We start from the raw sequence: 27,394 nt of genomic DNA, 5'->3' as shown, positions 1-27,394 counted from the left end.
GGAGCCCACATGAGCCGAGACCTCAGCACGCAGCATCTATGGTCGCCTCACGAATTACACCTCCACATCAATGTCAGAGAGCTCCGGGCTGTCCAACTAGCCTGCAAGGTCTTCCTCAAGTTCCTAACGGGCAGAGTAGTGCATGTCCTCACGGACAATACAGAAGCCATGTTTTATATAAACAGGCAAGGGGGGGCACGATCCTCGGCTCTGTGCCAGGAAGCCATATAACTATGGGACCTTGCAGTGAGGCACGATTTTCACCTATCTGCCTCTCACCTCCCGGGAGTCAGGAACAACGAGGCAGACTGCCTCAGCAGGTCGTTCTTACCCTGCCACGATTGGTCGCTCCACTGGGAGGTGGCAACTTTTCTCTTCCACAAGTGGGGTACTCCCCAATTAGATCTGTTTGCCAAGGTGTGGAACAAGAAGTGCCCGAGGTTCTGCTCACTCCGGGGACGCGAGCGGGGCTCCCTCTCGGACGCCTTCTTAATAGACTGGACGGGGCCCCTGATGTATACATTTCCCCCCGTCCCACTACTCCCCAAGGTACTCTTGAAAATCAAGAGAGACAAAGCGGATGTCATCCTCATTGCACCAGCCTGGCCCCGGCAACACTGGTTCAGTATGCTGTTGGACATGTCCATAGCCAAGCCAACACCGCTCCCGAGACGCTACGACCTCCTCTCCCAGGACCGGAGTCGTCTTCTGCACTCGGACCTGGACTCCCTCCACCTGACTGTATGGAGGCTCTGTGGTTAACGGAGGGAGAGAGAGCCTGCTCAACACAAGTTCAGCGGGTCCTGCTGGGGAGCAGGAAGACTTCCACTCAGGTGCTGTATAAGGCTAAATGGAAGCGCTTTACCTTTTGGGCGGAGTCCCGGGGGATCTTACCCAACTCTTCGCCCATCCAGGCAATCCTAGAGTACCTTCTACACTTAAAGATGCAGGGCCTTGCATTAGCCTCCCTGAGGGTACACCTGGCGACCATCTCGGCCTTTCACCGGCCAATGGAAGGGAGGTCTATCTTCTCTCACCCTATGTCCTGTAGGTTCCTGAAGGGGATAGAGAGACTATATCTGCAGGTCCGTGACCCGGTACCTCTCTGGGACTTAAACTTGGTTCTTTCTATATTAACAGGACCCCCCTTTGAGCCCATGGCTACATGACCTTTGCTAGTCCTTTCCTGGAAAGTGGCTTTCCTAGTAGCCATTACATCGGCTAGACGGGTCTCCGAGTTGAGAGCTTTGACCTCGGAACCCCCTTATACGGTCTTTTATAAAGACAAAGTGAGGCTGAGACCCCACCCAGCATTCTTACCTAAGGTGGTTTCACTGTACAGTTTCACTGTAACCAAGACATTTTCCTCCCCGAGTTCTTTCCCAAACCACATGGATCGGAGGCAGAGCAGAGATGGCATTCCTTGGACGTCAGGCGGGCCCTGGCCTATTATATCGATCGTACAAGGCCATTCAGGAGGTCAACCCAACTGTTCGTCGCAGTTGCGGACAGAATGAAAGGCTTACCTGTCTGTTCACAACGCATCTCTGCATGGATCACCGCCTGCATACGTACCTGTTACGATCAGGCGAAGGTGCCACTTCCGGGAACCGTGACGGCACACTCGACCAGAGCCCAGGCCTCGTCAGCGGCCTTCCTGGAGCGTGTGCCACTGATGGACATCTGCAGGGCAGCGACCTGGTCATCAGTCCATACCTTCTCATCTCATTACGCCATCGTGCAACAGGCAAGAGAGGACGCGGTTGTCGGCAGAGCCGTACTAAGAAGGGCTACTCGACAGTGACTCCTACCTGCCTCCAAGGTATGGCTATTTAATCACCTATGTTGGAATGCATATGAGCAATCACTCGAAGAGAGAAAACAAGGTTACTTACCAGTAACTGTTGTTCTTCGAGATGTGTTGCTCATATCCATTCCAAACCCACCCTCCGTCCCCGCTGTCGGAGTCGGCAGAAAGAAGGGACTGGGGTCCACGGGGTCGGCACTGTCCCTATATACCGCGACATGAGCGCGGCACTCCAGGGGGCACAGGAGCCGACCCGCAGGGGGTTGCTAGGGGCAGAAAAGCTTCCGGAGGCTCGTGCACGGGGCGCGCACTCACCTGTGTTGGAATGGATATGAGCAACACATCTCGAAGAACAACAGTTACTGGTAAGTAACCTTGTTTTTTAGAACTTCTGTTTCCAATCTACAGCTTTTTAGTGCCTCTTTTCATTTCACATGATTGACACGCCTTTTATTAGTGCAGGAAGGGAAAGCCTGAGATCTTTCCATTAAAACAAAAAAAAGAAGGGGGGGGGGGGGGGCGGCTAATTTCAGCAAGTCCTGGAAAATACCAGCTACAGTATGGCGGAACAAATGGGCTTGCTTATAAAATCTATACCAATCTTGTTCCCATTGACTTCACCAGCACCAAGAGCAGGCCCTAGATGCACTTCTAAAATTCTTACCCACAAAAGTGTTCCTAATGTGAGCAGTCTCATTGGCCTCAATGGGATCTTGGGCATGTGTCAGGTTTGCAGGAGCAGACCCTTGTCGTCATTTGTCACATATGTGGAAAGAATAGACTTTGTCCAATTAACATACATCATCCAAATTTCTCCTCTTTAGGGATTACTCTTTTTTATGGCTTATTTCTTTGGCATTTGTAATCAAATAAATTATGATTTCTGTTTTATTGAGTGATTCGTTAATTTTATATGGGATTTTGGGCTTCCAGAGGGTATGTTCCCAGATATATATGGTATTTTAAATTTTGCTTTTATATATGATAAATATATTTATTAGACAATGCACCCTATCACTGAATATAGCATCAAACTAGTGACCTAGGTGCTAGTTATGGTTGAGTTAGTATGAAAATAGGATTTTATCAGGAGAGTGCTATCTATTCAGTATTGCTAACCTCAGGATTCCAAAAGTCATGACACCTGGCTGAAAAATCATGAAATCCTTTTTAAAAAATACTACTTTTGGGGTGTTTTTATTTACCTTCTGCTTTTTGAGCCTTAAGATACATTGGGGTAATGTTTTTGAGCTTTTCTCGACAACTGAGCGGACTAGACACTTCATTAAGTGAAAGATGAGATTCATCTATATTCACTTGACTCCAGAAGCTAGGCTTCAAAAAAGCCCCAGATATCACTAGAGATCTATCATCAGAGTTGGCAACATGTGCATATATGTGTGTATATATTCATCTATAATAACATTTATAAACACTTCTTTCATTTTCCCTGCTAGCCAGGTGAGTTTTATAGTTATAAATATATTTTAACCTATAACTTGATAAAGATATTGGGTGTTATTCTCCACTGTCTTGCATCTTACATAGCACTTTTACACTCTGCAGAATGGTCATGTTTTGCAGTCACTTTGCACAGAGCAGGCAAAAAGCTGCACAAGGTGCAGGACACTGGAGAAGCAGGCCTCTTCATTTTCATTTTTTCTTGTTTTTCTTTAGCACCATGTAGCATCACAAAACAACAACTGGAGGCCAAAAATTTGCTTCTGTCCAATGGTCGAAGACTTGCACGGTTGATTCAAAGTGACCACACTCTGGGATTTATGTGCAGTGAAGGATATACCCTCACAATCCCTTCAGTCAGGAAGTGTGTTAATGGGCACATGGATTTGCCTTCATGTATCTCTGGTAAATCTGCACCGTATTTTGATCATTTCTGTTTTAGTTGTATTTGATTTCTTGTGTACAATCAATTATGTGCCTGTATTGCACTATGAGCGTTCTGGACGGTAACCCTTGTCCCTTCCATTACAGACAATCACACATAAGGCACTACATCACCTTCTACAGGCATCACTTCATGCACGTGTTGTGCAGGAAAGAGCAGTCACCTGCAATTTGGAAACAGTTCCATAAGATGGAATTTCTTTAATAGTGTATTTTATTTATATAAAACTGGCAGGATATTTCATACAACAATTGCTTTAAAAGAAAGATACAGTTGCAAAGTGAGGCACACAGAGGACTGGAAATGCCAACGTTATATTAAGCAACATATCTTTATGGTGTGTTTGCATTATGATACAGTCTTTAATTACATGATCATATACTCTATTTTGCACAGGGCTCTTGCCTCATTCAGGGTGAATTCATTGATGTTCAGATGGCCAGCAGAAGGGAAGGCATAAATGGTGCATAAGCCCCATGCTGCTCCTCTGTGCAGGGATGAATTTCTCCCTCACTGAGCAGATTAGATGGTGAAAGAAAAGTTTATGGATTGCATGAGTCGGGGTGCTCCAGATCACTGTAGAATGTGCAGTGTATCAAAGAGGGCCCACACATTGAACGCTGTGGGTAAAAATGAATCAGCTGCCTCAGTCGTTGCTCATCTTTCACTCTGAATGAGGCAGGGCTGCCCTAGGAAAAAATACAGTATGATTGTGCAGTTAAAGGCCAATCATAATGTATACATACAGGGGGAAAGTTGAGGTGCTACAGTCTGCCTTAACTTTGGCATTTTCTGACTTTTGGGGTGTTGCACTTTGTAGCCTTAACTGTCTTTTAACTTAGTTTTGTTGCACAGAAAATATATAGTGGTTGTGCTAAACTGCAAAGCCACGTGATAAGCATGCACTTTGGACAGCACCCTGCCATCTGTAAGGACAATATACACAACAACTAAATACATTACATATAAAAATTAGTGTCTGATTTAAGTGAATAAAATCCAAGAAATTCAACCCCAGGTCCAGCTGCTGTAAACTGACGCATTCTGTTGTCTTTAGATGAAGTAGCACTAATTGAAGATAAAACCATTAGTATTTTGGTCATTGTGCCTAGCTCAGCCACATGTATGTGTACATTACCAAACCTGCGATTTGTACAAGTGGTTTCCCTAACATTGGACAAGGAGCCTTTTATCACATGCAGTAGCAAAGCCAAAAAATTGCATAGTAACCATTTTTGCATAAGATTATTATAATTGTCATTTTTTCCTCTTTAGAAACAGGAAAAAATTGTAGCCGTCCCCCTATTGTTGAGAATGGAAACATAACTACTTTCTTGGAAAAAGAATACACATCTGGCTCTTTCGTAGAATTCAAATGCCATAAATTTTATGCAATGGAAGGACAGAACATCTCTTTTTGTGACAATGGAAACTGGACAAAAGCACCACTTTGCTTAGGTAAAAAAAACAACAACCCTGCTTTCTTGGGCTTTGAGGTTTATTTAGAGATTCACGAAAGAAAACTCATCACTTGTGTAAACAGATTACTTCAGTGTGCTTACCTGAGGGTTATCAAGACAACTGCTCCTTTTTCTTGTTTTAGAGCCATGTGCTATCTCAGTGGAAGAAATGGAAAACCAGATGGTAGAGTTGAATGGGAGAGCAAACGAGAGCATGTTGCAACGTGTGTACCTAGAACATGGTGATTTTCTCGAACTTCGATGCAAACATGGATACGCACTAGCAACTAATTTATCTCAATCTACTTTTATGGTGCAGTGCAATGGAAATCCAATTGTCTATCCGGAATGTAAAGGTAGGTAGAAACAGGCTCTAGAAGGCATGTCAAATATCTTGCTTTCAGTAGAGGGCACTCTGCAATGATAGGAATAAGTGAATGTAAAGGAACTGCTTCTTTGCTCTCATCACTACAATGCAGATGGTAAAGCCTTCCAGATGGGACTTCTGTTAAGCTAGGGGTTGTCAAGCTTTTATTTCTGGGAGATCCTTTGAAAATATTTCAGGCTGTGACGACCCCCACATGCAGTCACCCTTACTTCTGCACTACTGCTGGGGCAGGGCTGCCTTCAGAGCACCCGGCCAGCAGCCGCTTTTCTCCAGCCACCCCTCTGGCTGTCAGCCATAGCATGTGTGGGGGCTGACAGCTCGTGACCCCTGCATAATCACCTTGTGGTCCCTTGAGGGGTCCTGACCCCCAGTTTGAGAACTCTTGTGTTAAGCTAATTGCATTTCAGGGGCAAATAGACTCTAAGGCAGATTCTCCTGGCTCCACTCTGATCCTATGAGTTAATTTAATAAGCAAGTGACATTTATTTGTGAAATCAGTTACTGTTTGTAAGTAGGTGTATTTAAGGCTATTTAAGATGTTATTGATTCCATTTACAGAATATTTAATGGCAATACTCAAAGGCTTTCTCAGAAACACAGCGTTTGGAGCAGCTCAGCCTTCTATAGACAGCACAACTTGAGTCTATAATGGGAAAACTGAGTTTCTGCCTAGAGTTTCATTTGTCACTATTGTGTATAATAGTGCTGGGAGCACTAGAGGTGGTATAGTCAGCTGCTGGGCATAACAGTTTGTCACTGCAGAATAACACAAAATCCTTGAAATGTCTATGGTACCATCCGTGACAAAGAGTATCCCACTACTAGAGCTGGTTGAAAAATGGAGAAGCAATTTTGTGAAAAGTGTTGACATCTGTTGTTTTTTCCATTGTGCAGGGTATGAAATAGAGCACTTTTTCATTTTTATTTTTTTTTCACAAAATATATACACATTAATTTCAAAATTTTGAATGTTGTATCTTCCTATCCATCCCCCTCTTTTTTTTTTATTTGCATCTTACTGCAAATAAATGAATAATGTCCTGGGTTTCCTCTCCCTTTTTCCACTCTGTAAATTTTCAAAACTTCTCCAACTTTGGAATAGTTACAGAGTAGAAAAAAGAAAGATGGAAAAAGTGGAGCAAAAACCCCCAATATCATTCATTCAAATGTATTTAGTAGTAAAAAGGGGGAAATGGAAGAGAGGAGAAAAAACAAAATTTTAAATATCCACTTTTTATGAAAAACTGGAAAAATTCCAAACAAACAAACAAACAAAAAAAACCACACACCCAACAACCAACACTTTTTTGTGAAAGTGTCTGGTTTAGAAAAAGACCATTTCTCATTTAAAAGCAACAGTTTTGAATGAAATTTTTTTATCACCTCTGGTATGTAGATAGCTCAATTAAAAATCAGCTAATTCACATTCTATTTGGCCACTTCTTAAACAGCATTACAATAAAAGTAGGGAACACAGTAGGTTTCATCCCATGCAATTTTCATATGTTTTATTCAGCAATGAATCACCATAACTGATGATGGATTGTATAGCCTACTGGCCTATTTTCATTTGTAAAATGTTTGTCTTATTCTCGTTAGAAATTGTATGTGATCCTCCAGGAGTGGTTAATGGTAGATTCAGACCTCAAAGGAATATGTATCGGGGTGGTGATGTCATTATAATTACTTGTGATCATGGATTTCACATTCATAATGGATATAATACAGCTGAATGCACAAAGAATGGCTGGTTACCTCCTCCAAGTTGTAGCAGTAAGTTGCATTTTATGTCCTATCTTGCTTAACAAATGTTAAAACCCAACTCAGTACATTAAATATGTGAGAATGAAAACATATTTACTAACCTAGTATTTTTTTAAAATGTCAATTGTGGGTACTTAGGATAGGTCCAAAGGTCTGACCTTGACAGTACATAGAACTGACAGGAACATTTGTATTGTTTTGTCTTTTACAAAACCGGTTGGGTCTGTATTCAAGACCATTTATTTTGTAAAATAACTTATTTTTCTTGTCCTTAAATAAGGGATGTTACATAAGCTATAGATGAAACTGGGAGTGTATAAGCAAATGTAGATGGCTCCAGTCACCATATATAGTAGGCTGCTCACTTGGTAAAATGCACTGGGATCAGTCTCTTCTGTAGCGAACAGCTGAAGCTATGTATTTTATTCAGTCAGATGGTAGCTTGTCAGGCCAAATACAGCAACTTTGAAAACTGGAGGATGATCTTCGCTCTCCACATCCTCACCCCACACCCTTTCACCACTACCGCCACATGAACAACCTGCTGCTTTTTCCTTCAAGTCATGGTCCCTATTGTATTCTTGCACCATGCGTCCAGAGTCAGAGAATTTGCAAGTAGTGGTATCTGTTGGTCCACGCATGCACGCTTGGCTTGCCTCATGGTTTTGCTCATTGAGATAAAGGGTCGAGTGGACTGACTGAACCTTCAGTTCCTTCTCACCACTGCACAGTCCAAGTCAGAGCTGCTAGTATTCTCTCATCTCTGACGTACTTTAAAAATCCATGTTTTAGAATTGTATATCGTTGGTTTTATTCTAGGTTTTGCTGTTTTTAGTTTAGTTTAGTGTTTAGTAGTCGTTTTAAGCAGGTAAGAGACTTTGGGAAATCCATTTACTGGTGCTTCTCCCCCAGCCCAGCTACCTTGCCTGTGTACTGGATTATGCCGAAGGAACCTGGGTTCAAGATCTATGCCTTCTGCCCACATTCCTTCTTGTTCAGCAATGAGCACCAATGCTGTCTCTGCTGCTTGAGAGAAGTCCACATTTCATCCAGGTGCAGTGTCTGCCTGTCCTTTCCAACCCATACCCAAGAAGGTCGGGCTCTCCACCTCAAGAAGCACCTCATGGATTGGCCTGAGAAACCCAGGAGCGTGCCTCTGACCACAGAGGTCAAGTCCAATTTCAGCAGTACCAGTACTATGGACCCTGTGCAAGGAAGCATGCGCATAAGCATGGCGATAAGTCGTCTTCCAGGCCTACAAAGGAGGATGTGCCTTCCATGAGTTCCAGCCATGAAGAAGCAGTGCATTCCAAAGCTCACAAACAGGACAAGAAATCGCATAGACTGGCGAATCTGCCAGTACTGAGCACTGAGCCGCACATGCCTTCCATATTGGTCCCTTCTTAAGTCAAGGGAACCACTAGTTTTGTGACAGTCCTCCAGCTTCAGTTCCAGCTATGGAGTCCATGGCACTAACATCAGAGAGGTTACAGACAACCTTGGAGCTACAAGAACTCTTTGCCCTTGGGAAGGCCTTCTGCCATCTGTGCCTAGGGAGTCCAACCCAGGACTCGCCTTGGTCAAGTTATATTGCCACCTTTTCCCCTACGGTTTATATGGTTCCATCAGCTGCACCGCCATTGATACTGGGATCCGAGTTCTCATCATTAGAAGATTCAGATGGAGTTCAAGGGCAGCCCAACCCCTATCATTGCTACAAATATCCTAAGGGACCACCAGCTTCATGGCAATACCCTTCTCTCCCGCAGCAGAGAAGCCATTGGTATCCCACTCCATGAGGTCCTCCACAGCATCTGCCAAATTGGTCCTGTTGGCCGTACTGGGGTTCCTCGCCTCAATATCTACCTTCGGAGTCTTCCCATTCAGCACGAGAGGTTCACCTCTATCCCCGCTTTAGGCATCATCAGGTAGGTGTTTGTAACTAGTTTTGGAGGATGAGCCGCTTAGTCCAGTTCCGCTGTAAATGTTGGAACAAGAGCTATCAAAGGAGTGAAGTTGAAGGACTTGAAATTAGACGAAGATTTCTAACCATCAGAGGAGTGAAGTTCTGAAAGAGTCTTCCAAGGGGAGCAGTAGCAGCAAAAAACCTATCTGGCTTCAAAACTGAGCTTGATAAATTTATGGAATGGATAGTTTGATGGGTTAGCCTAATTTTGCAATTAATTGATCTTTGACTACTGGTGGTAGATGTGCCAATGACCTGGGATGAGATATTTGATGGGGTGTGTTGTGAGTTACTACCGACAATTCTTTCTTGAGTGTTTGCCTGGTGAGTCTTCCCACATGCTCAGAGTTTAGCTGATAACCATATTTGGTAATTTTTGTTAATTGGTAATAATTGGTAATTTGGTAATATTTATTAATTGCTTCTGTGGAACACGTGCAATCTCCTTGCAATAGAACCCATCCATTTTCTTTTAGTGAATCAAATTCTGATTGTAATCCAACTAATTTTACTATATAATTCTGTTTGAGTGGCCAACATTGTCTCATAATGATCTGTAGACTAGCTTCTTTAAACAGAGAAATTTGAAGAATCACTAATGGATCTAGCTTCTTCATAATATTATATTGCCACTATTTTCCATTTGTGCTAACCCATTTAGATTTATAATCCGGGATCCTATTTTATCTGAGTGTAACTCTATGGGACAAATTTGGATTTCCTCCTTCCCTATTCTGATTGTAATCAAACTAAATTTGAAAATATTTAAATGATCTCTGTTGTTAAACCCAATATAATCACATAAATCCAATACAATGTGTTAAACATATTTGGGAAACTAAACTTAATTCACTGATATCAAACTAATGCACACCTACTGGAATGATTGAAATCTATCATATCTAGAGTAACATTAGGAGTAAAGAGTCCTTTGGCTCCCATTAAAACATACCTACCTGATTCACCAGAGATCAGAAGAGATCTAGGGTTTTGATCTTCTGCATGCTGAAGGTGCATTTATACTGAAATGATATGGAGCTCGCTCCCAGGATTGGTGCAGCCCCAGTATTGCTTTAAACCCTGGTGTAGACTGGACTCTCATATTTTTAGCACTAAGTCATGAAACCCTGCTGTGCACAGGTGCAGTTATACTGGTGCTGGAAAACGAGTTTAAAATTTAATGTATACAAAGCACTGGAGACTCCCTTTCAGTTCTTAACTTCTGCAACAACGTCATGACACCATAAATGCTACTCTGCTTGTAATGTATGAACCATATTTTATAGATCATAGGCATTTAATGCGTCCCATCAGTATGAGTTGGGATCCAAGTCTTTTTGGGCAATGGAAAATGACGTTCTGTGGGAGTGTGTAATTCTGTAGTATTCCCCAGCCTGAAAAATCATCACAATTTACTTTCACTTCACTTTACTGTTAGTTTCTCTTTCAGTTTTAGACTATATGTGCATATGGCATAATAAAACTTTTTTTTCCCCCAAACAGAAAAAAAAGCATGTTTTCAGCCACTTCCCATAAAAAATGGTGAGATTATCAATCTAGAAAATCAGGATTTAAGAATGGAGCAATCAGGAGCAGTTACTTATCGGAATGGTACTGTGTTAATGTACCATTGTAATACTGGCTTCAAATTACGTGGAACACCTGAGATAACTTGTGAGATGGGAAAATGGACCTCAGCTCTTACATGTGTTGGTAATTACACTATGTAGAATTTTCAAAAGTGGCTCATTTAGAGAAGAAGGCAATAAATTTAAACTGCAGGCTAAATTATAGGAAAGAATGATTCTCTAGATTTGTTCAGATTGTTGTGATATCTTAGTTTTCTTGCTTAGGGTCTTCAGAAAGCTTCTGACTGGGTGAAGGTTTCAGAGACTTTAAAAAAAAAAGTGGTTATTTTTAAAAACTCTCAGCTAGAACTCAGGGGATCTAGAATCAGTTTTTGGCTCTGCCACAGATTCCGTCTGTGGTTTTGGGCAAGTCTTTTAAACTCCATACCTTAGTTTCCTATCTGGAAAATGAGGATAGTAGCATTCTTGACAGTGGAGTTATGAAGATAAATCCATTAATGGGGGGAGGTATTTACATATTATGGTGTGTGTGGGGGGGCACATCAATACCTACATGGGTAGATGTATTTTCATCAAAGTTCTGTTCAAGGAAGTGAACACGTCACTCACTGCATGAGATGTCCAGAAGAAGAGAAGCAACTGCAAATGCTGATCTCAGACAGAGACAAAAAATACATTTCATCAGCAACTGAATTCTTAGTGAATTTAGGGCTGTTTATTTAATTTTCTGACAACTTTTTAACAGTGCACATATTATAAATGTAATTATCCCTCTGCAGCTTATTGTATATTTGTAGGTTGCAATTGCTATTTAATAGCTGTCTTTATGTGGTTATCTACTGTTACAAAGGGCTTAATTAGATAAGGTGTCTTGTGGGAGGGTTGCACTCATTTTAATCGTGTATGTGTATCTTTTCAGAAACTTCATGTCAAGGTGTTCCAAATATTGACAATGCTCAAATTGAAGGCAACATGAAGGATAGTTATGAGCCTGGTGAAACAGTACGTTATCAATGCCATCCAAGTTTTATCATCACCGGATCAGCTACAGTTACATGTAAAGCAGGGAAGTGGACCAAACAACCTGTATGTGAAGGTAAAATGAGTGGTTTGATCTAATTTTAAAGAACGTAATTAATCCTTTCTTACAATATTGTTGTTGTTGTTATGGGCACTCAGATATTACACGGATGGGTCGGACAGACAGAACAAAGTTTTGCCCCTGGCTGCTCAGTGGAAACAAGAAGGCACATAATTTAACGAACAAACTCTTTCATGTCTGGGCTGACATCACTGAGAATGCTGATACAGAAACAAGAAATAGCCAACTCATGCACTGATAATTTCAAATACAGAGGGAATTGGAAGGAATCAGTGTTTGAAACAGGAAAAAGACAAATCATAGGACAATAAACCTTGTTTGCAAGCTGCTATGAGTAGTAATGAAAAATATGTTTCTACTCTGAGTGATTGCTCATATCCATTCCAATATAGGTGAGTGCACACCACCGTGCACGGGTTCCTGGAACTTTTTTCCCCTTAGCAGACCCCTGGAGTGCAGCGCACATGCCGCAGTATATGAGGCACTGGCGACCCTACGGCCCCTCAGTTCCTTCTTTCCGCCCGTGACGGTTGCTGGAACGTCTCCTGCTTCTCGCAAGTACCTTCCCCTTGTAGAACTTTGTTATCGTTGTTTAGTAGTTAGGTGTTAAGTAGGTGGAAAGCCCAGGTCACCTGGCTTTAAGCCTTGCGGTGCTTGCAGCAAGTCTTTCCCAATTAGCGACCCTCATGATCGCTGCCTCAAGTGTCTGGAAGAGCAGCACCGGAGGGAAAAGTGCGGGATTTGTAAAGCTTTCAAGCCTAGGACTCAGAAAAAGCGGGACATTCGGCTGAAAGCTATTTTAATGGAAGCGGTGCTCCCACTGGCCTCCGAGCCGCCCCGTTCCACCTTGGCACCAAGTGTCTCCTTGGTGCATAGCGCACTACCGGCATCAGAGTCAACTTGATGCAAGGAAACATCTCCGGTGCTGAAGAAGAAGAGGTGGCAGTGCATGGAGTGCACACACTCCCCCACACCATCGATATGGGCGGGGTTGAGTGTGGAGGTGCCCCAGGGACGGCCCTTAGAGCATGCTCCAGTGCCTGCATATCCGAGCAGGGAGCTTCCCCCAACTCCTGGGGGTGGGGGAGTGCCCCTGCAGATTCTGTCGACGCCGGAGGCTTGTCAGGTGGCAAGAGCCCTGATGGCCTTGCCCACGCCTCCCTCCACCGAGGGAGAGAGGGCCGGCATCCGGGTCAAACCCGCGCTGGGTCCCCCTGGAGGCTAGTTGAGAACCCCTCTGAACGGTCACTGAGGATAGAGCATGGAAGCTCCCTTCTCAGTTCCGACTCTGGCTCGTCGAGCGGATCCTCCCCGCGGTACTGAAGTCGGTCCCTGTCACTGGAGGCAACACTTACAAGATGGTGCCGCTCGAGGGCCACCTCGCGGCGCAGAGACAGCCCTCGCTCCCAGTCCCCGGCACCGAGCCATTCATCCAGGCGGCACTGGACCCGGTCATCAGCCCGGAATCTGACACTGAAGGGCTTGCCCACAGCGCATCACAGATCCCAGTCTTCGGAGTCGGGGTTGGCACCGTAAGGCACCCAATGTCACCGCTCCCAGTCCCCTAGGGGCAAGTGGCACTGCAAGTCGTCGGTGCTGAGATGGCAGACGTCGTTCTCAAGCTCCTTGGAGCACACCACCTTGCACCGGCACTGTTCGAGGTGGCACCAGTGTTCTTCATCCGCCTCCTCGGAGTCATCAAGGGGTCACCCAGTGTGGAGTGGCACCAAGGGCCGGAGACAAGATTTGCACCACCACTCCAGCAGCTCCGGGTCCCGGAAAGGCAAGAATGCTCGGGGGTCTAGCCATTGCCAGGAGGCTCCTCAGCCGGTGCTGATGCCACCCCCAGGTTGGCCCCAGGGTCCCTGGCAATGGCCCTATTGGGGCCCATGAGGGGCGCATATAGGACAGGGGACAGTGTCCATACCATCCTCAGGGGTGCACCAGACAAGGAACAAGGGCCATTCCACGGACAAGAAATCGGACCCAGGGGAGGGACCTTCTACGGGGCCCAGACAACGGGAGGGAGAGCACCCACAGTCCTCCTCTTCCTCCCCAAATGAAGCAGCTTCTAGGGACCACAGGGCGGCTCTGAGAGACTTTAGGGCGCACCAGGAGCTGCTCAAAAGGGTGGCCTCTAATTTGAATTTGGAGGTCAGGGAACTCTGAGGAGAAGGATCCCCTTTTTGGTGTTCTGGGAACAGGGGGCCCATCAAGGGTGGCCCTGCCAGTTCATGACAGGGTCCTTAAACTGGCTAACCAGTCATGAACTGCTTCTGATTCCCCCACACTGGTTATCAAGAAGCCAGTCCACAAATGCCCACAGCCCCCTTTATTGCATTCCAGTTCCTGGCTCCCAAATCCGCACTAGGTCCAGTAAAGAGACCAGTTACTTAAACTTTATGCTCTTTACTAAAAAGGTTCCCTCCGACCCCAAGGGGTCAGCCACAGTACCAGTTCAATATAAGTTTGGATCTTACCTAAAATACCACACTGCCAGCCAATCCTTTAGTAACTAAAACTAAAGGTTTATTGTAAAAAGAAAGAAATAAACCATGAGAGAAATGTTAAAAGATTAGAGCAATCACATACATACAAATGATTAAAAGTCCATATACATCAGGTTCTATCTTCGAGTGATTGCTCATATCCATTCCAATATAGGTGAGTGCGCGCCCTGTGCACTGGTTCCTGGAACTTTTTTGCCCCTAGCAAGCCCCGTAGGACCGGCTTTGGCACCCCCTGGAGTGCCGCGTTCATGCCGCGGTATATCAGGCGCTGCCAGCCCGGCGGGGGACCTCAGTTCCTTCTTTCCGCCCGTTGACAGTAGCTGGAACGTCTGCCCCTTGCTCTTCAGCAAGCAGCAATCCCTGTTTTTCTAGTTGTTACAGTTGAGTTAAGTATAGTAATTAAGTTAATTAAGTGAAGTAGTTAGAGTTAGATAATATAATAGATAGGTGCCCTTCGGGGCTTAGGGTTGAGCCATGCATGCCTCAACCGGGTTTAAGGTCTGTGCTGTCTGCAGCAAGGCCTTTCCGGTGAGCGATCCTCACGACCGCTGCCTCCGTTGCCTCGGGGAGCAGCATCGTAAGGACAAGTGCCGGATCTGCAAGGCCTTCAAACCTCGCACACAAAAGGAGCGGGACGCGCGCTTACGAGCCATGCTCATGGAGTCCACGCTCTGGCCGGACTCGGAACCGTCTCGCTCCCCCGCGGCACTGAGTGTATCCTCGGTGCACAGTGCACCGCCAGTACCGGGACAATTGATACAGCAGTCGGCGGTGCCGAAAAAGAAAATCTGGCAAGGTGCCACTCACATGGACTCCCCCATGCCACCGGTACCTCTGGGGGTTACACAGGAGATGCCCCAGCCACGTGCCATGGAGAGTGCTCCGACACCGGCATCTCCTCGCAGGGAGCCTCTCCTGACTCCTGGGGGTGGGGGAGTGCCCCTGCAAGGGCCGTCAATGCCGGAGGTGTTCGCTGCGGCACGTGCCCTCATGGGCATGCCCATGGCTCTGCCCCCCCCTCGGCCAAGGGTGCGGGGACCTGCATCTCATCGTCGAGCTCCTCAACATCGTGGCACTGAGGGCAGTCTCGAGGCTCCAACGCGGGGCAATGCCATTACAGTTCCGCCTCGCGAGGGGATCGATCTTCGGGATCCCGTACCAGGGCACTGAGCACACAACGGCACCGGTCCTGATTCTGAGCATACACTCCAGCGCGGATCCTGGCGGCCGAGCAGATTGGAGGCACTTGGTGCCAGTCCCGATCCCCGGAGTGCAGCCCGGCACAGACGCAAGCGCCCGACTGCCAAAACACCCAGCACTGCTCCCGCTCCCCAGAAGCCAACAAGGGGGCATGGCACTGGTCTCGATCCCTGGTCCACAGTCCGGCGTGGATCCCAGTGACTGAGGAGTCTCGGGGCACTCGGTACCGCTCCCGATCCCTGACACACCACTCGGCGACCAAGGTCCAAAAACATGCGCGGTGCTGGTCCCGATCCCAGGCACAGATCCCAGTGCCCGATGACAGTGGGCATGCTTCACACCACTACTGGTCCCCGGTGCACAGTCCGGCACGGATTTCAGTGCCTGAAGGGACCCGGCCCTTTCGGCACCGGTCCAGATCCCCAGCATGCCCATCTTCCGACACCCGGCGTGCTTGGCACCAATCCAGATCCCGGTTCCACAGCCAGCTGGAGGACACTTGCCACCATCGGCGCCTGCGATCTTCATCCAGCGCCGTAGAGCGCCAGCAACGCTCTTGATCCCCGGTCTGGAGCCCGGTGCCGGGCCCGACACGGAAAGCCTTGGCACCAAGGGAGCCCTCGGCACTGCATCATCCCTCCCACTCTTCGGAGGCCAGGCAGGGACGCAGTCCTGATGGTCGGCTCCGTTCCAGGTCTCCCAGGAAATGCCATTAGAAGACCTCGGTGCCTCGGCGGCAGTCGTCCAGCTCCTGCAGCCACTCGCCCCCCTGCTGGCACCGCCGGCACCGCCGAGACCGCTCCTCTTCATCGTGGAGTAGGTCATCAGGGAAGACCAGTAGGGACCGCAAGTCCCAGGGGCCCAGGACCTGTAGCTCGGGGCACCATCCACACCAGGGCCCTCCCCACTCAGCACTGGGACCGGTCCCAGGTTGACCCCAGGGTCCCTGGCAATGGCCCTCTGGGGTCCCTGGGGAACTCAGACAGCCCAGGGCACAATGTCGGTCCCCTCCTCGACGGCCAACACGCCACCGCCCCCTCTGAGCCAGCCGGACAAGGGCCATTCCTCCAGGGAGGAATCTGACCTCCAGGAGGGTCCCTCTACGGGGCCCCACCCACAGTCCTCCTCCTGTTCCCTGGACGATACAACCGCCAGGGACCGGAGGGTACCCCTCCCTGACTTTAAAGCTCACCAAGAGCTTCTTAAGAGGGTGGTGGACAATTTGAACCTAGAACTCAAGGAGCTCTCCGAAGAGGAGGACCCCCTCTTCGGGATATCGGGGTCGGCAGGGCCGTCCAGGGTCGCCTTCCCTGTGCATGAGCGGGTCCTGAAACTTAAGGCCCTCTGGCAGACCCCTGCCTCGGTTGCCCTCACTTCCAAGGGCGCCGAACGGAAATATTATGTTCCGGCAGGAAGGGTTTGAATTCCTTTATAATCATCCTGCTCCAGTAGATGCCACCAACCAGTGGGACAGACAGGGGGACAGGCAAATACCCCCAAGAATAAAGACAACAAAAAGTTAGACCTTTTCGGCATGAAGGTCTATCCTGCAGCTGAGGATCGCAAATCACCAGGCGCTCCTTGGCCGCTACATCTTGAACCTCTGGTCCTCCCTCCAGAGGTTCGCGCAGGGTTTGCCTCAAGACCAGGCAGCAGATTTCACTACCCTCATCCAGGAGAGCACGACGGTGGCGGGAGCGGCCCTCCAGTCAGCCAGTGATGCTGCAGATGCCGCTGGTAGGGCGATGGTGTCCGGCACCATTATGCATCGGGTGCTCCTGGCTTCAGTCATCAGGGTTGTCGCAAGAGGTCCAGCAGTCAATCCAGGACCTGACATTTGACTGCATTGGCCTCTTTTTGGACTGCACAGACAACAAGCTGCACACCCTGAAGGACTCCAGGGCCACCCTGAAGTCTTTGGGGCTATACACGCTGCAGGCCTCCAGGCGTCAGGCGCGACCGTGTCCCCAGCGTCAGCCCCAGCTGGCATCAAGACCACCTTCCCGACCCGCTCAACTCAGGAGGGGTCGGGACAGATACAGGGCATCTAACTGCCGGGACTGCCAAGGCCCCTTGGCGGGTCCTCAACAAGGGCCCCTCAAGAGAAATAATAAGAAACAATTTTGATGGTGCGCACGAGGGGGCACCTTTCCCATCCCCCTGGATCTAAACTTTCCCTTTGCATTCAGAATGAGGCCGTACTTCGCAGAGTGGCAGAGCATTACCTCCGACCGTTGGGTGCTGGGCGTAGTGCGCAGAGGTTATGCCCTGCAACTCTCGGCCTTCCCTCTGGACTCTCCCCCTACCCTGTCCCTCTTCAGGGACCTCTCTCACGAGCATCTCCTCATTCAGGAGGTGAACTCTCTTCTCCTCGGAGCGGTGGAAGAGGTTCCTCCTCAGGAAAGGGGTACTACTCCCGTTATTTCCTCATTCCCAAGGTAAAGTGGGGCCTGAGGCCCATTTTGGACCTTTGCCGTCTGAACAAGTTCATCAGGTGCCTCAGATTCCGTATGGTTTCCCTAGCCTCCATCATCCCTGCTCTAGATTCAGGGGACTGGTATGCTGCCCTTGACCTAAAGGACGCTTATTTTCACATTAGTATCCTCACCGGTCACAGAAGGTTCCTCTGGTTTATGGTAGCTGGCTGCCACTACCAGTTTTCAGCCCTGCCCTTTGGCCTTTGGTCTGCCCTCAGGGTTTTCACAAAGTGCATGGCGGTGGTGGCGGCCCACCTGTGCCGCAGAGGGGTTCAGATCTTCCCCTATCTGGATGACTGGCTGATTCGGGGCAGGTCCAGGGCCCATGTGAGGAACAGCCTGGAACTCACCTGCGTGACATGCACCAGACTGGGGCTGTTCATCAACGAGCAGAAGTCCACTCTCACCCCGGTGCAGCGCATAGACTTTATCGGGGCCACCCTGGATGCCATCCAGGCCAGAGCCTTCCTCCCACAGCCTTGTTCAAGCCAATGGCCGCCATAATCGCTGATCTCCACAGGTTCTCCACGACGACAGCCAGGCGCTGCCTTCAGGTGTTGAGACACATGGTGGCATGTACGTATGTGGTGAGGCTGGCTCACCTCAAGCTCAGGCCTCTCCAGGGGTGTCTGGCCTCGGTATATGCACCAGACAGGCACTCGTTGAGCAGCGTGGTCACTGTCCCCACTCAGGTACTGTCCTCCCTGGATTGGTGGAGGGAACCAGAGGAGGTACTGAGGGGTGTTCCCTTCAGAGAATTGACACCCTTGATAACTCTTATTATGGATGCCTCGGATGTGGGTTGGGGGGCCTACATCAGCAGCGACCTCAGCACCCAGGGGCTCTGGTCGGCGCAGGAACAGTGCCTCCACATCAACATCCAGGAGCTCAGGGCAGTCCGTCTGGCCTGCAAAGTGTTCCTCAGATTCCTGAGGGTCAGGTTGGTATGGGTCCTGACAGACAACACAGAGGCTATGTTTTATATAAACAGGAAAGGGGGGGGGGGCACGTGCTCCTCAGCCCTTTACCAGAAGGTCATTTGACTTTGGGACCTTGTGGTGAGGCACGACTTCCACATATCTGCCTCTCACCTCCCGGGGGTCAGGAACGACGAGGCGGACTGCCTCAGCAGGTCGTTTCTACCCTGCCACGACTGGTCACTGCACCCGGAGATGGTGACTTCCATTTTCTGCAGGTGGGGTGTTCCCCAACTGGACTTGTTCGCGTCGTCTTGGAACAGGAAGTGCCCGAGGTTCTGTTAGCTCCGGGGTCACGAGCCGGGCTCCATTTCCAATGCGTTCCTTATAGATTGGACATGGACCCTGACACCCGGCCTTCCTGCCTAAGGTGGTGTCTCAGTTTCACTATAACCAGGATATCTTCCTCCCTGTGTTCTTTCCTAAGCTGCACGGTTTGGAGGAGGAGCAGAGATGGCACTCGCTGGATGTCAGACGAGCCCTGGCCTACTACACTGAGCGGACCAGGCCGTTCCGGAAGTCAGCACAGCTGTTCGTAGCAGTGGCAGACCGGATGAAGGGCTCACCTGTCTCCACCCAGCGCATCTCCACCTGGATCACCACCTGCATTAGGACCTGCTACGAGCAGGCGAAGGTGTCTGTGACTGCGTATTCAACCAGGGCCCAGGCCTCATCTGTGGCTTTCCTGGAGCGTGTGCCCCTGCATGAAATCTACAGGGCAGCGACCTGGTTGTCAGTCCATACCTTCACATCCCACTATGCCATCGTGCAGCAGGCGAGAGAGGATGCAGGCTTCGGCAGAGCCGTGCTGGCGAGAGCGGCTCAACACTGACTCCTACCCACTTCCAAGGTATGGCTATTTAATCACCTATATTGGAATGGATATGAGCAATCACTCGAAGATAGAAAACAGGGTTACTTACCAGTAACTGTTGTTTTTCAAGATGTGTTGCTCATATCCATTCCACACCCAGCCTCCATCCCTGCTGTCAGAGTTGGCAGAAAGGAGGGACGAGGGCCCTCAGGGCCAGTGGCGCCTGATATACCGCAGCATGAGCGGGGCACTCCAGGGGGCGCTGGAGCCGGCCTTACGGGGCTTCCTAGGCACAAAAAAGTTCCAGGAACCAGTGCACGGGGCGCGCATTCACCTATATTGGAATGGATATGAGCAACACATCTCGAAGAACAACTGTTACTGGTAAGTAATTCTGTTTTTCTGGAAGAAATGTGGAGTTGCAGGTTTGTATAGTTCCCTTTGGTACACATCCAGTACCTGGATAGGTCTAAGTCCTTCGGTTCAGTTGCAAGGTGAATAGACCCAGAGGTAGGTGTGTGTCTGCAGCTGTACAGGAACATAGACAAAATGGTTTCTTTGGTTTGATCTTATATACTCTCTGTCCTGGCCATGCGGCCTTGTAGAATGTTACAAGAACTAAAATGGAGTCCAGAGTCACATGAGCAGGTTCTGGTGACTCATTGGTGATGCTGGCTTCTCCCCCTGGGCCCCTTGCACCTGGGTCTTAATGGACCATAAAGCAGGCTATTGTTCTTCAGCCATCCTATCTGGGGTATTGCCCAGGCAGCACAATTTGAAATACATATATCTCAAATATATCTATAACTTCCATTTCACATATTACACATGAACATAAGTATTATTATCTTAAGTATAAGTATAACTTATTATCTTAAGGAATAAGTATTATTATCTTACTTAGCATATAATAATAACCTTCCTAACAGTACCTGACATGGCATATCTCACATGAATTAATATGATTTTGACATATTGATGTCAAACAATATAACCAATGCTCTCCCCCACATCTACCCAGCATGACACCTCCCAAAGGGTCAGACAACAAAAAAGGGCAATTTTGATGGTGTGCCCGAGGGTGGCACACCTACCATCTCCCTGGATCCATCCCGTCCCTTTCTGGACAGACTAAAGCCCTTTTACCATCAATGGGCAAGCATTACATCAGATCGCTGGGTCCTCGGAATAGTCCTCCGAGGATACGCCTTACAGCTAACATCCTGCCCCCCAAACAACCCCCGTCCCTCTTCAGGGACCCCTCTCATGAGCAACTCCTCTTGCAGGAGGTAATCACCCTCTTTGACCTGGGGGCAGTGGAAACGGTTCCCTATAATGAAAATAGGGAGAGGATTCTACTCCAGACACTACCTCATCCCCAAGGCAAAGGGGGCCTGAGGCCCATATTAGACCTGCGCCGCCTAAACAAATTAATCAAGCAGATCAGGTTCCACATCGTCTGCCTAGCCTCCATTATCAGGAGATTGGTATGCCGCCCTCGACATAAAGGATGCATATTTCCATGTTTCTATCCTTCCCAGCTACAGGCGCTTCCTCCGGTTTATGGTAGCTGGGTCCCACTACCAAATTATGGCCCTGCCCTTTGGCCTTTTGTCTGGCCCCAGGGTATTCACCAAGTGCATGGTGGTAGTGGCCGCCCACCTGCGACACAGGGGGATACAGATTTTTCCCTTACCTGGATGACTGGTTAATCAGGGGCAGGCCAAGATCCCACGTACAGGAAAGTGTGTCCCTTATCTGTGCCACGTGCAGCAGGTTGGGTCTGCTCATAAACGAGCAAAAATTACTCTAACCCCAGTGCAGTGCATAGACTTCATTGGGGCCACCCTGGACGCTTCCCAGATTAAAGCCTTCCTCCCGCAATCTCGGTTTGAGGCTGTGGCTGCGAATATCGCCCAGGTGCCCCATGACGACAGCCAGTCACTGCCTACAGCTGTTAGGGCACATGGTGGCCTGCACATACGTAGTGAGGCTAGCTCGCCTCAGGCCGCTCCAGGTATGGCTGGCCTATAAGCTGAGCATACACCCCTTGAACAGGGTGGTCACGGTCCCCCCCGTCAGTCCTAGCCTCCCTGAATTGGTGGAGGACCCCCGAGGCAGTGTTGAGGGGCGTCCACTTCAGGGATCTGACCCCGTCAGTCACCCTGAGCTCAGATGCCTCGGATGTGGTGCGGGGAGCCCACATCAGTGCTGACCTGGGCACCCAGGGGCTCTGGTTGGAGGAGGAAAGGCGCCACCACGTCAACGTAAAAGAGCTCAGGGCTGTCAGACTGGCATGCAAGGTCTTCCTCAGGTTCCTGATGGGCAGGGTGGTGCAGGTCCTGATGGACAATATCGCAGCCATGTTTTATATCAACAGGCGGGAGGGGAGCGCTCCTCAGCCCTCTGTCAGGAAGCCATTCACCTGTGGAGGCACGACTTTCACTTGTCTGCCTCTCATTTCCCTGGGGTGAGGAACGACGAGGCGAACTGCCTCAGCAGGTCGTTTTTACCCCGTCACGACTGGTCATTGCACCCGGAGGTAGTGACTTCCATCTTCCACAAGTGGGATGTTCCCCAACTGGACCTGTTTATGTCATCCTGGAACAAGAAGTGCCCAAGTTTTTGCTCGCTCCAGGGTCGCAAGCTGGGCTCTATATCCAACACGTTCCTCATCGAGTGGAAAGGGATCCTCATGTACGCGTTCCCCCCTATTCCGCTCCTGCCCAAGATCCTCTTGAAAATCAAGAGGGACAGGGCAGACATGATACTCATTGCCCGGCGTGGCTGAGACAGCATTGGTTCTCCATGCTGATGGACCTGTCAGTCGCCCCACCAGTGGAGCTCCTGAGACGACACGACCTGCTTTCCCAGGACCATGGTCACCTGCTCCACCCAGACCTGGACTCCCTACACCTCACAGCCTGGATGCTCTGTGGCTGACAGAGGGGGAGAGAACCTGCTTGGCGCAGTTCCAACAAATTCTGCTGGGCAGAAGAAAACCTTCAACACAGCTTGTGCCTGTGGAGGCAATTTACCTGCTGGGCAGAGTCTTGGGGTATCTCGGCAAGCCTCTCTCCTAACCAGGCGATCCTGGAGTACCTGCTCCAGCTAAAACTCCAGGGTCTGGCACTGGCCTTGTTGAGGGTTCATGTGGCGGCCATTTTGGCCTTCCATCAGCCTTAAGGTTTACCTGGTGGCCATCTCGGCTTTCCACCAGCCACTAGAGAGGAGATCCCTTTTCTCCCACCCCATGTCAGTCAGGTTCCTCAAGAGGGTGGATAGGCTCTATCTGAGAGTCTGTGATCCGGTGCCTCCCTGGGATCCTCAACCTGGTCCTCTCCAAACTTATGGGGCCCCCCTTTGAGACCATGGCTACATGACCTCTACTCGTCCTCTCATGAAAGGTAGCCTTCCTGGTGGCCATTACCTCGGCTAGGAAGGTCTCCGAGATTAGAGCTTTGACCTCGGAGCCCCCCTACACTGTGTTTTATAAGGATGAGGTGCGGTTGAGACCCCACCCAGCCTTCCTCCCCAAGGTGGTCTCCCAGTTTCATTATAACCAAGATATCTTCCTCCCCGTGTTTTTTCCCAAACCACATGGTTCGGAGGAGGAGTGGTGATGGCACTCGCTGGATGTGAGGCAAGCACTGGCCTAATACATCGACAGGACGAAGTCGTTCCAGAAGTTGACGCAGCTCTTCGTCGCAGTGGCGGTGCGGGTGAAAGGATCACCTGTCTCCACCCAGTGCATCTCCGTGTGGATCACCTCCTGGATCAAGTGCTGCTACGAGCAGGCGAATGTACCACTTCCAGGCGTCATCACAGCGCGCTCAACCAGAGCCCAGGCCTCGTCTGCGGCCTTCCTGGAGAGGGTGCCCCTGCAGGACATCTGCAAAGCTGCCACCTGGTCATCGGTGCATACCTTCACGTCCTACTACGTAATCATGCAGTAGGCGAGAAAGGACATGGGATTCTGCAGAGCCGTGCTGAGGGCAGCTCACCAGTAACTGCGACCCATCTCTAAAGTATTGCTTTTTTGTCACCTATATAGGAATGGATATGAGCAATCACTCGAAGCAGAAAACAGGATTACTTACCAGTAACTGTTGTTCTTCGAGATGTGTTGCTCATATCCATTCCACACCCACCCTCCGTCCCCACTGTTGGAGTTGGCAGAAAGAAGGGACTGAGGGACCATAGGGTCAGCGGTGCCTCATACCGCGGCATGCGCGTGGCAGTCCAGGGGGCACGAGAGCTGACCCTACGGAGTCTGCTAAAGGGAAAAAAGTTCCCGGAATGTGCATGGTGGCTTGCACTCACCTATATTGGAATGGACATGAGCAACACATCTTGAAGAACAACAGTTACTAGTAAGTAACCCTGTTTTTGAAAAGAAAAAATGGCGCATACTCTCTTAGCATATTACAATTGACAGGATGTATTTGTCATTACATACAGCTCAGTTCCCCTGTCCTTTTAATCATTATAGTCAATGGGTTTTTTGCCTGGGTAAGGGCCTCAGAAATAAGGTCTTGACATCTCCATTTTCATCCTGTTAGAAGTTATTCTCACACTCTTTGTTCTCTGCATATTCCCACGTATGGGGTATTGTGTTGCCTCATGGTACCTAACAGTAGAATCTTTTCCAAGCAGCATCCTTTAGAGCACTCTCACACATCTTTCCCTACTCCTCTCCTCAGTATTTCCACATATTCGGAGGGCAAAGCTATATAAGGGTGTGCAGTACTGTTTACCAGCTCAGTTCCTTCCAACCTCTGTGTCAAATGGAAATGAACCACTAAAATCCACTTCAAGTAATTGCACATGTGCACTCCACTCTTGGTGTGCACACACCCTGGTGCGGCACACTATTGGTTCCGGTATAAAGGGTGTAGGCCACCCTGAGCTCCCTCAATTCCTTCTTATCTCCTGCGGTGGTTGCTGCAACTGCTCTTCTTGCTTTTGCAAGTAGTCTCAGTGGACTTATGTTCTCTTGTATTTTATTTTGACTAGTTTAGTGTTAAGATTATTAGTATTTAGGTAATGATTTATTGAAACCATCTGAGGGGGTTTTGATCAATTCCCAGTGCCAAGGGATGCCTCGTTCAGCAGGCTTCAAGCCCTGCATTTCCTGTGGTAAGACTATGCCCACAAGCGATCCACACTCAAGTTGCTTGGAGTACATCAAGGAAGCAAAGTACTACCAAATTTGCAGGGTCTTTATGTCTTGCATGAAGAAAGATCATGAAGCCAGGCTAAAGTTTCTACTCCTAGATGCAGTCTTGAGACCTCCATTTAACCAAGGTCAGTAAGTGTTCGAAGCTGTCTGCATCTGGACACTCTAGATCCTGCAAAAGTCCCAAGAGGATTTTGGTGAATTGGTGGTTGGATCTTCTCAGTGTTTGTGCAGGTGTTTCCTTCATCTGCCCTTAACTGTTAATGACTCTGATGGCAGATGTCAGGTTTAGAATGAGGAGCTCACCTGTGGCCCCTCCAAACTTTGGTCCTTGAGACAGCTTGTTCCTCATATTGACATCCGAGAGCTCAGAGTGATTTGTCTTGCCTATCAGGCTTTCGTATCTCATATCAAGGGGAGAAACCTAGTTGTTCTTACAAACAACACTGCAGCAATGTTTACCTCATATAGGGAGGAGCTCACTCATCTCTCCTTTTTCAGGAAGCAATTCATCTGTTGGAATTTTGCATAGCCCTCTCAATCAACCTTGAGGCCTCTTAGCTTCCTGGGTGCAGAAAGAGTGAGCAGATTGTCTGAGCAATTCATTTTCCAGTCACCACAAGTGGTCTCTCTGCCTGGATGTAGCCAGACGCATTTTCCAGCTGTGGGGGACACCCCACATTAGACCTATTTGCAAACAAGTACAACAGAAAATGTCATCAGTTCTACTCCCTGGAAGGCCATGCTTCAGGCTTCTTCCCAAATGCCTTCCTGCTATCCTGGACAGAGAAGCTTTACTACACTTCTCCCTGAATCCCATTCCCTCAAAGAGTGCTGCTAAAAATCAAGCAGTACCATGCCTGGGTTATTTCAATAGCCCCAGCATGGCCCTGCCAAGACTGGTCCTCCACCCTGCTGGACCACTCAAAGGCAACTGCAATCTCACTCCCATTGCACTCAGATTTGATCTCTCTGGACCATTGTTGGCTTTTCCACCCAAACCTCCAATTCCTTCATTTAACAGCCGGGAAGCTTCATGGTTAAATCCCAAACAGCAGTCTCACAAATGCATTCCTCCATCCAAAATATGCTTGACTATATGCTGCACCTGAAACAACAAGGCTTAGCAATTTCCTTTATCAAGATTAATCTTTCAGGAGAATCAACTTTCCTCGCTTGTGTGGATAACTGTTCTGTTTTTATCTAATGGCATGACAGTTAGATTTTTAAAGACTTGGAAAGATTGTACCCTCAGTTAAGGGAACCTGTTCACTCTTGGGACTTGAACTTGGTTTTCTCTAAACTTATGGGACCACCTTTAGAGCTGTTACAACATGCTCCTTCCTACACCTTTTGTGGAAGGTAGTTTTCCTAATTGTCATCACTCTGCCGGAAGGGTCTCCGAACTGTGTGCCCTCGCATCCAAGCCAATTATAGAATCATAGAATATTAGAGTTGGAAGGGACCTCAGGAGGTCATCTAGTCCAAACCCCTGCTCAAGGCAGGACTAACCTCAGCTATATCATCTCAGCCAGGGCTCGTCAAGCCTCAGCTTAAAAACCTCTAAAGATGGAGATTCCACCACCTCCCTAGGTAACCCATTCCAGTACTTCACCACACTCCTAGTGAAAAACTTTTTCCTAATGTCCAACCTAGACCTCCCCAACTGCAACTTGAGATCGTTGCTCCTTGTTCTGTCATCTGCCACCACCGAGAACAACCTAGCCCCATCCTTCCTGGAACCCCCTTTCAGGTAGTTAAAGGCTGCTATCAAATCCCCCCTCATTATTCTCTTTTGGAGACTAAACAAGCCCAGTTCCCTTAGCCTCTCCTCATAAGTCCTGTGCTCCAGCCCCCTAATCATTTTTGTTGCCCTCCGCTGTACTCTCTCCAACTTGTCCACATCCTTTTTGTAGTGGGGGGCCCAAAACTGGACACAATATTCTAAATGCGGCCTTACCAATGCCGAATAGAGGGGAATAATCACTTCTCGCATCCTGCTGGCAATGCCCCTCCTAATGCAGCCCAATATGCTATTAGCCTTCTTGACAACCAGGGCACACTGCTGGCTCATATCCAGCTTTTTATTCACGGTTACCCCCAGGTCCTTTTCTGCAGAACTGCTGCCTAGCTCATTGGTCCCCAGTCTATAGCTGTGCATGGGATTCTTCCTACCTAAGTGGAGGACTCTGCACTTTTCTTTGTTGAACCTCATTAGATTTCTTTTGGCCCAATCCTCCAGTTTGTTTAGGTCC

At 48.5% G+C, this 27,394-nt stretch overlaps 1 protein-coding gene across 1 annotated transcript in view; it reads left to right on the top strand.

The window, feature by feature from the left end:
• Positions 1 to 1,413: 1,413 nt before the first annotated feature.
• Positions 1,414 to 27,394, top strand: part of LOC137159814 (complement factor H-like) — a gene marked incomplete at its 3' end in the record, with an annotated part of 69,020 nt that continues 43,039 nt past the window's right edge. The window contains exons 1-5 of the mRNA XM_067558277.1: positions 1,414 to 1,822; positions 5,317 to 5,529; positions 7,161 to 7,334; positions 10,795 to 11,004; positions 11,800 to 11,976. Of these exons, the coding sequence (XP_067414378.1) occupies positions 1,414 to 1,822; positions 5,317 to 5,529; positions 7,161 to 7,334; positions 10,795 to 11,004; positions 11,800 to 11,976 (1,183 nt within the window). The remainder of the gene's footprint in view (positions 1,823 to 5,316; positions 5,530 to 7,160; positions 7,335 to 10,794; positions 11,005 to 11,799; positions 11,977 to 27,394) is intronic.

This window comes from Emydura macquarii, unplaced genomic scaffold (genome assembly GCF_026122565.2).
Source record: "Emydura macquarii macquarii isolate MOO-44397 ecotype Brisbane River unplaced genomic scaffold, CSIRO-AGI_Emac_v2 contig_1937, whole genome shotgun sequence".
NCBI classification, from domain to species: domain Eukaryota; kingdom Metazoa; phylum Chordata; order Testudines; family Chelidae; genus Emydura; species Emydura macquarii.
Note: the sequence above shows the minus strand (reverse complement) of the source record. Positions and strands in the feature narration are given on the sequence as shown.